Source organism: Arachis ipaensis, chromosome B06 (genome assembly GCF_000816755.2).
Source record: "Arachis ipaensis cultivar K30076 chromosome B06, Araip1.1, whole genome shotgun sequence".
Classification (NCBI taxonomy): Eukaryota; Viridiplantae; Streptophyta; class Magnoliopsida; order Fabales; family Fabaceae; genus Arachis; species Arachis ipaensis.
In genome coordinates, this window is record NC_029790.2 from 108077218 (window position 1) to 108087448 (window position 10231).

Genomic DNA, 10231 nt, shown 5'->3' on the forward strand with positions numbered 1-10231 from the left:
AACAACACAGTCATTAATTCAGCACCAAGGTTCATTCTCAAATGTAGCACACCAGGACAAACACAGGCAAGACAGACAAGGAAAGCACAAGTAGGTAGCAGTTACAACAAATAGTTCAAGTAGCAGTTACGAACAGTTTAGCAATTAGGCAAACCAAAACAAGTTCAAACCCAAGCAAACCATACAAATGCATATGGTGCATGCCTGCCCTATGGCTGATAAGGCTCATCTGTCGGTTATCCAGCCAACCCGACAAGTCTGAATTGTCCTTAGACTGTCCCCCGATGTGCATCCCCAAGAGTCTATGCAAAGCTTTTTCTCAAATAATCAATATTGCTCAATGGGGGTAACATTCCCGGAAATTTATATAGTGCCCGGTCACACTTACGTCGTAGGGTCAACAGAGTATCGAGTTTTCAACCTGGTACACGTGGTGGCAAGCCACGACACTTAATCCAGGGAACCTCGTATCTCAGATATTTCAAATTCATAAGCCATATAAATAATTCATTCATCATTCATCAATATCTAAACCATTCTCAATATCATCATCATTCGTCAATCCATTTCAAAATTCATTCAAAAATCATATTTCAAATCAATTCTCAATCCAAAACATAACTTTTTCTTTGATAAATGAAGTATTCTTAAATCATATAATGCTTAAAATTAAACCTTTTAAAATAACTACTTCAAATGAAACTTCTAATTTTATAAAATTTCGGCAGCATCTCTAAAACTCGGATTCTGCCACCCTTTTCGGGTCCCATCCAAACATTTCTCAAACCTTTCCAAAATCTCAATCATTTTCCAAGATTCGGCTAGTTCCAATATCAAATAATTTTCAAAGCGAATCAGTGCCCATAATAAATCTCTTTTTAAAATCAAACCAACTCAAATACTAAGTCATTTATAAAGTCACTAACTCAAAATTAAACCATTTCCAAAGCCAATTCCTTTACATCATCAAAAATAGCTTCAAAACCAAGAAAAGCCATTTTTCATGATAATCAACTAAATAACCTTTCAAACTAATTTCTTTTCAGCAATCACAAACTACTCAAGCAGTCAAGCAATCAGTCATTGAGTCCAGCAAACAACCACATTTAGAAGACAATTATAATCATAGGCATATGTTCTCTCACATTAATATCTATTTATCACAACTCTGTAATATAAATTAGATTTTAAGAAAAACCCCTACCTCATTCGCGATTCAACTACGCGACAAACTGCATTTCTATTCTTATTCCACAACAACAGCATCAATACCGACCGTTCCAGCAGCAGCCACAGCCTCTAAACACAGCCTTAGCTCAATCCTAAAATATTAATGTCACGTAAAACTTAATAATCTATAACAAAACATCAGCTAAAAGAGTTTGGAACAAGGAACGACTTACTGGGCTCACGAATGATCGAGAAAACGGAGCAACAACAGCCCCGATGATGACGCAGCACCTTGATGCTGTATGCAGCAGCCATAGAACTCAGCAATCAAGACCCGTAACTCGATCCTATGACACCAAGACCTCAGATCCTCAAACAATTTAAAACAGAAATACTAATTTAAAGATTTCAGAACGCATCGCTTACCCAAACAGACTTAGGCCTCAGTGGTGGTTTTTGGTGGCAGTGGCGGCGGCGTGGAGCTCCGGCGATGCAGAGGCGCGGCCAGAAGCTTCAGCAGCGGCGGATCTGGTGACAGTTCAGACGGAGACGGCGCCGGCAACGCGAGCGGCGACTGGGCACGGCGGCTAGACAGGTCGCGGTCCTCCCTGGTTTCTCTCTCTCTCACCTGGGGATCCTCTCTCTGCCCGTCGTTCTGCTTGACGGCGATGGACTCCGAGGCGGCGACGGCGGCGTCACGTGCAGCAGCAATCCATGATGATGACGATGGCGGCGCTGGCTTCATGGCGAGAAGGACGGCGGCGACGGGCTTCACGGCAGAGACGACGATGACGACCAGAACCCGCGAAGACGACGACAAACCCAGCTTCGACGGCGACAGCTCCTTCGCGAGCTCCTTCCCTCTCTCCTCGCGTTCGCCTCTTTCTCTCTCCTCCATTGTTGGCGACGACAGCAGTGACTAGCGGTGGGCTGGGCGCAGCTGGGCGGTGGCGGGATGAGCTCGACGGCGAGGCGTGGTGGTGCGGCGGCGATGCTCCTCCTTCCCCTCTTCTCTTTTCTCTCCGTGGATCCCTCTCCTCCTTCCCTTTTTGTTTCATTTTCTTTTCTGAAGGAGTTGTGTGGTGTTGTATTTTGTGTAGGTTTGCTGAAGGAAAAAGAAAAGTAGCGGCTAAGGTTTCATTTAGGAATAGGGGAAAAAGTGTGTTAATAGAATTAGGGTTTGTGTATAAAATTGGGGGGTTTAATTTGAATAAGATAATTTTAATAAAATTGGAACATAGAGTACTAATTTTTAAAAAAACTAATTTAATCTCTAAAGTTACTTTAAAATATTTGTGGTATAAAAATACTAATTGATTCTCAATGAATTATTCTAATTGAAAATACATGGTAATATAATTAAATTTCTTTATCTTTAAACTTAAGGTATTAAATGATATAAATATAAATTATCTAAAATTAAATCATATAAAATTCTTTTTATTTCATAACTTTCAACTTCATAATTTAAACATAAAAAAATAATTCAATAATTATAAAATTAGACAAAATTCTAATTTAAATAGCCAAACCTCATTATTTTCGAATTTCTTAGAACTTTAAATCATAAATAGAAAAATAATCCATAAGTATAGAGTTTGGATAAAAAACTTAATTTTTATTTTAAATCCAATTAATTGCCTTTAATTATTTTCAATAAAAATAATTTCTAAAATTAAAACTATAAATAAATATATATAATTTGAGATTAGTTCAAAATAGGACTTTTCAAAAGTATTGGATCTTACACCTTTCCTCTTTTATCTTGGTATGCTAAATCCTAATGCTGCACTTTTTTGTCTCCATTTTTATCCTTGAAAAATTAGTATCATTAGTTTACTTGGATGTGACCTTTGCTTAACTGTTTTACTCATATTTATCTTATTATTTTGATATTTTGATTTTGTTAGATTTATATTTTCTATGGAGACTTTAGTAGTTTTACTAAGAATGTTGATAGTAGTGCCTTGATTGTGTTAATTTGTTTACTCTAAAAATTTACATTTTGTTGTCTACCTGTAACTTGTTTTGTTTAAATAGTCTAATAATAAATTTGTATTGTTTTTTAATTATTGTCAATAATAAATTTATTTTAGTGTTTTTATTCATTGACATAAAATTATTCTAAATAATTTTTTTGTGTGCTATATTTTTTTAGATAATTCATCATCCTAATATTAATGTTACTGTTGAACTACTTAGAAAGGGCAATTTCTTGTTATTTTTATTAACTGTTTACTTGTTAAATAATTTAAAATTGATAGTTGCTTGTGAATTTTAATCTTTTTATTATGTAGTGGATTATTTTGTTGGAAGCTTTAAATTATGTGGTAAATTATTTTGTTGAAAGTTTTAAATTTTATCTGCTTTAAAATTCATTTTAATTTTTCTAGCACAAATTGAGCTCCATGAAATTCATTTGATGCACTGATATGCAATATTGTGACTTGAATTGGAGGGTCATGGATTCAAATCTTAGATTGGTTGCCTAAATATATGTTTTTAAATGTTAAGTAAATCATTTATCCTTGATTCATTGTAAATTTGTAATTTGACAGCTTCATTGATTTGGAATCGTATGATACTATTGCAATGAAATTCAGAAAGGATGACAGATATTATATAGCTATAGTGAGTGTCTTTTTGTTTTATAAGTTATCAGTATTGAAATATTGTGCTGATGATTCTTGAGGATTTAATTTCTGGATAGTTTTACAACTTGCAAGTATCATAGAAAATTTGGTATGATTGATTCTTTATATAATGTAGTAGCATCAGTATAGTCTAATCTCTAATGCTCATCAGTATTGCTCTTTCGATTTCTGGTTTAATTCTGTTTAATTTTTGTAATTGAGAATTTGGTGCATTTCAAATATGATTTTCCTACTTAATTGAATTCTCTTATTTTTTTTTTAGTTTTAATAAGAAACTTTGATATTTGAACTTGTTTGTGAACTTTTAACTAAGAATTATAGAAAAATTATTATAAAAAATTGAAAAAAGTCGATGGTAACAAACTCTAGAATTTCACCAATTAAAGTTTATATCCGCCGGTAATTGACGGTTGATGAAAAAATCCGCCAATAAATAATTACCGGTGAGGTTTATACCGTCATATTTATTGCACTACTAAATCCGATGGTAAAGAGGTTAAAAAAATCTGCCGGTAAATAGTTACCGGTGAGGTTTATACCGTCGCATTTATTGCACTACTAAATCCGATGGTAAAGAGGTTAAAAAAATCCGCTGGTAAATCCGACGATATCCGGTAATTTTTTTGTAGCGAAAATAATTTTTAAAATTTAAAAATACTATAATAGACATTAATATAAAAATTAAAATTAGATATTAATTAATGTATAAAATTATTAAATTTTTTTATTATAATAATCACAATCTAACTTTAAAAAACTTTCTCTTATGTATTTTCAAAAACATCCTTAACTTTTAAACATTATAAATATAATCACATTAATTTTTTAATTTATCAAACACAAAATAAAATATTTATACTTTTAAAAAATATAAACATCTTTTTAAAATATTCTACCAAATCTAATAATATAGAAAAGTAATCTTAAATATGTTGCCGGGTTTTTCTCTCAAATAGTTTAGGTTGCGGTTTTACCCATGACTCCTACTCTATGATCACAATTTTAATCGTGACATATTTTGATTACTACATAAAATTTCAGGAAAGGATTATTGAACACAACCTGCTAATATTCGTTACGAAAATCCTCCCTCAATAAATCTTAAAAGCGCTTTATTTACTATTTCTTTTCTCTCAAACTGTTTTATTAAAAAGTCACCAAAAAAAAAAAACTGTTTTATTAAACGTAATAGAATCCAAATCCAACTTGGTCACTGGAATATTATAATGTGATCCTAATAAAGCTCGACAGATTTTTGCTTGCATCAACTACTGTATAATTTAGAGAATTTTTGTCCGAAGACTCTTTAAAATAGGCTGTTTTATAAAATCATTAAAATTATTTTATATTGACCTTATAATGCGAAAAGTCTCACCTTTTCCCTAAACTTTCTTTCAAAAGAATATAGATAACACCATATACTATAAACTATTCTGCACACTCTGATCAATAATCAATAATAGTATATAATTATTGGGGAAGCTAATGTACTTGGCACACTGGCCAACCACTTGGATTTTTTATTTAAATAAATAAAAAATACATTAATTACCGAAATAAATAATTTTAAAAATATTTATCATTTTACGTTCTCCAGTCATATCTTATTTACACTGTAAACGAAATATGACATGTCAGTCGCGTCGCGTCTATCTCGTTTACAGTGTAAACGAGATAGACACTTATCTCGTTTACACTGTAAACGAGATAAGGTTGAGGGTCGCCTATAAGTATAAGTCGTTTACACACATTTGTTGGACCTCACTTTGACTTAGTCAAACTCTTTCTCCCCTCTTTTAACCTTTTCCTTCCATATCTGAGTCCGAGACGGTGATGGCACGCTAGGCGGGCAACGACGATGACATCAACAGACTAAACGAGACTTCACATTACGCTGGGGCGGCTGATGAGCGGATAATTTATACGCTTTTTGGTATTGTTTTTAGGTAGTTTTTAATATGTTTTAGTTACTTTTTATTATATTTTTATTAGTTTTTATGCAAAAGCACATTTCTGGACTTTACTATGAGTTTGTGTGTTTTTCTGTAATTTCATGTATTTTCTGACTGAAATTGAGGGACCTAAGCAAAAATCTGATTCAGAGGCTGAGAACGGACTACAGATGTTGTTGGATTCTGACCCTCCTGCACTCGAAGTGAATTTTCTGGAGCTACAGAAGCCCAATTGGCGCGCTCTCAATTGCGTTGAAAAGTAGACATCTTGGGCTTTCCAGAAATATATAATAGATTATACTTTGCCCGAGATTTGATGGCCCAAATTGGCGTTCAACGCCAGCCAGAGACCCTTTTCTGGCGTAAAACTCCAGAACTGGCACCAGAACTGGAGTTAAACGCCCAAACTGGCATCCAAGCTGGCGTTTAACTCCAGAAAAGGCTTATGCACGTGTAAAGCTCAATGCTCAGCCCAAGCACACACCAAGTGGGCCCCGGAAGTGGATTTCTGCACTCTCTGCACTTAGTTACTCATTTTCTATAAACCTAAGTTACTAGTTTAGTATAAAAACTACTTTTAGAGATTCATTTTGGTAACTTATGACATTTTACATCTCATATTGTATCTTCTACAGCATGAGTCTCTAGACCTCATATGTGGGGTGAGGAGCTCTGCTGTGTCTCAATGGATTAATGCAATTACTATTTTTTTCTTTTCGATCACGCTTGATTCTATTCTAAGATACTCACTCGTACTTCAATATAAATATGATGATCTGTGACACTCATCATCATTCTCAACTTTATGAACGCGTGCTTGACAACCACTCCCGTTCTATCTAAGCTCAACGTAGTCATTGGGCGACAGCTTGAGTGCATATCTCTTGGGTCTCTGATCCACGGATTTGACTTGCCTCTCCTGACAACAGAGCATTCGAATCCGTGATATTAGAACCTTTGTGGTAGAGGTTAGAACCAATTGAAAGCATTCCTGAGATCCGGAAAGTCTAAACCTTGTCTGTGGTATTCCGAGTAGGATCTGGGATGGGATGACTGTCGAGCTTCAAACTCATGAATGTTGGGCGCAGTGACAGTGTGCAAAAGGATAGAGAGATTCTATTCCGACACAAGTGAGAACCGACAGATGATTAGCCGTACGGTAGCTGTGCCTGGTATTTTTTATCCGAGACGAGAGATCCGACAGTAGATTAGCCGTACAGAAACCGTACCTGGACTATTTTCACTGAGAAGACAGATGGTAGCCATTGACAACGGTGATCCACCAACATACAGCTTGCCATGGAAGGAAGCCATGCATGTTTGGAGAAGAAGACAATAGAAAAGCAGAGATTCAGACGACAGAGCATCTCCAGAAACTCAACCTGTTCCTCATTACTGAATCTCAAGTATCATTCATTTAATGTTATTTACTTTTCATAGACAAAATCATTTTTATCATTAATCTCCTGACTAAGATTTACAAGATAACCATAGCTTGCTTCAAGCCGGCAATCTTCGTGGGATCGACCCTTACTCATGTAAGGTATTACTTGGATGACCCAGTGCACTTGCTGGTTATTTGTGCGGAGTTGCAAAGGTGTGATTGTAATTCCGTGCACTAAGTTTTTGGCGCCATTGTCGGGGATTGTTCGAGTTTGGACAACTGACGGTTCATCTTGTTGCTTAGATTAGGATAAATTTATCTTTTTTTGGTTTAGAGTCACTAAATTTGAGTCTTTTATTATTGTTTTTGTTAAAATTTTAAAATCCTTGTTTTCTTTTCTAGATTTTTTTCAAAAATTTTTAATAAATAGATAAAAATCAATAAACTAATAATTGAGTCTTCTGTTTGAGTTTAGTTTCATGTTTTATGTTTGGTGACAATTGTATGTTTTTATTTTCCTTCAATTTTTCGAATTGTATGTTCTTTTTATTTTTTCATATTTTCGAGTTTTATGTTCCTTATTCTTTCTTGATCTTCAAGTTGTTCTTGTTTATTTTCCTTGTTTAATCTTTAGTTTTTCTTGTTTTGTATATTTCCTTGTTTTTCTTGTGCATTTTCGAATTATTAGTGTCCAAAGTATAAAAATTTTTAAGTTTAGTGTCCTTTGTGTTTTTATTTTCTTAAAGATTTCCAAAATTTGTTCTTGGTGTTTATCTTGATCTTCAAAGTGTTCTTGGTGTTCATCTTGACATTCAAAGTTTTCTTGTTTGTTTTCTTTGTTTTGATCTAAAAATTCTAAGTTTGGTGTCATTTTATTGTTTCTCTTTCCTCATTAAATTAAAAAAAATTTATCTTTTCCTTTATTTACTCATCATTTTCGAATTTCTTAGGTTGACTTAGTCAAAATTTTTAAAATTTGGTAGTTTCTTGTTAGTCAAGTTAAAATTTCAATTTTAAAAATTTATCTATTTTTTCCATTTACTTTATTTTAATTTCTTTAATTTCAAATTAGCATTAAATAAATAAAATAAAAACAAAAATATTTTAATTTTTTTATTCTATTTTTATTTTTCAAAATATAATCCTTCTTCCACATCCATTTTTTTATCTCCCAATACCAGTGCTCTATATCCTGACATAGAGACACACATCTTTTCATTTCCTTGTTAACTGTGTATACAGAAACAAGAGAGGTTCATTATGGACTCAAGTGGAAATGAACAGTCTAGAAGGACTCTGGGGTCATATGCTAACCCCACTACTACTTCCTATGGGAGTAGTATCTATATACCCCCATCAGAGCCAGCAGTTTTGAGCTAAACTCTCAGCTCATTATCATGGTGTAGTAAAATTGTCAGTATTCCGGTCTTTCACAGGAAGAACCTACTGAGTTTTTGGCACAGTTCTTACAAATTGCTGACACAGTACGTGATAAGGAAGTAAATTAGGATGTCTATAGATTATTACTGTTTCCATTTGCTGTAAAAGATCATGCTAGAGGTGGTTAAATAACCAACCCACAGCAAGCATAAGAACATGAAAACAGTTATCAGACAAATTCCTAAATCAATATTTCCCTCCAAAAAGGATGACACAGCTAAGGCTGGACATCCAAGGCTTTAAACAAGAGGATAATGAATCTCTTTATAATGCCTGTGAGAGGTACAGAGAGATGCTAAGGAAATGCCCCTCTGAAATATTTTCAGAATGGGTGCAGTTAGACATTTTCTGCTACGGGCTTACAGAAAAGGCCCAGATGTCTCTAGACCACTCAGCTGGTGGATCTATACACATGAGAAAGACAATTGAAGAGGCTCAAGAGCTCATTGATACAGTTGCTAGAAATCAGCATATGTACTTAAGTAGTGAGTCCTCCATGAAAGAAGAGGCGAAAGCAGTATCCACTGAACTTAGTCCTCCAGAACAAGTTGCTGAACTCAATCAGCAATTGCTTTTTATAACAAAACAGTTAGCAGAATTTAAAGAGATGCTACAAGACACTAAAAATGCTAACAAGAATATGGAAGCACAATTAGATCAGACAAGACAGCAGTTATCTAAACAGGTAACAGAAGAGTGCCAAGCTGTTCATTTAAGAAGTGGAAAGACATTGAATGTCTCAACTCAAAGCAGCAGGAAGCCAAGAAAGGAACATCTGACAGAGGATGACCAAACCACTACCCAAAATCCCTCTGAGGACAGTAGGAGCCCAGAGAGAAATGATTCTGGCATTCAAACGCCAGAAAAGGGTCAGAAGTTGGCGTTAAACGCCCCGTGGATGGCCAATTCTGGCGTTCAAATGCCAGAAAAGGTGGCAATCTGGCGTTGAATGCCCAAAAAGCACCCAGTTTTGGCGTTTAAATGCCAATAAGGGATCAGACACCTGGAAGTGCTGATAACAACCCCCTTAAGCAGGCTTCTCCAACCACTTCTGTAGGAAATAAACCTGCAGCAACTAAGGTTGAAGAATATAAAGCCAAGATGCCTTATCCTCAGAAACTTCGCCAAGCGGAATAGGATAAACAATTTGCCCACTTTGCAGACTATCTCAGGACTCTTGAAATAAAGATTCCGTTTGCAGAGGCACTTGAGCAAATACCCTCTTATGCTAAGTTCATGAAAGAGATCTTAAGTCATAAGAAGGATTGGAGAGAGACTGAAAAAGTTTTTCTCACTGAAGAATGCAGTGCAGTCAATTTAAAAAGCTTACCAGAGAAGCTTAAAGATCCCAGAAGCTTTATGATACCATGCACATTACAGGATGCTTGTACCAAGACAGCTTTATGTGATCTTGGGGCAAGTATCAACCTGATACCTGCATCTACTATCAAAAAGCTTGGTTTGACTGAAGAAGTCAAACTAACCTGAATATGTCTCCAACTTGCTAATGGCTCTATTAAAATTCCATCAGGCGTAATTGAGGACATGATTGTCAAGGTTGGGCCATTTGCCTTTTTCACTGACTTTGTAGTGCTGAAAATAGAGGAGCACAAGAGTGCAACTCTCATTCT

The 10231-nt window shown here is 34.9% G+C and overlaps 1 protein-coding gene across 1 annotated transcript; it reads right to left on the reverse strand.

Annotated features, from left to right (window-relative positions):
* On the reverse strand, positions 1210-2334 carry LOC110263459. Its single transcript, XM_021104757.1, has 3 exons — positions 1597-2334; positions 1404-1517; positions 1210-1322 (listed from the first exon to the last, which is right to left on the reverse strand). Exon 1 carries the CDS (start codon positions 2066-2068, stop codon positions 1607-1609), a length of 462 nt encoding a protein of 153 aa, XP_020960416.1. The 5' UTR covers positions 2069-2334; the 3' UTR covers positions 1210-1322; positions 1404-1517; positions 1597-1606.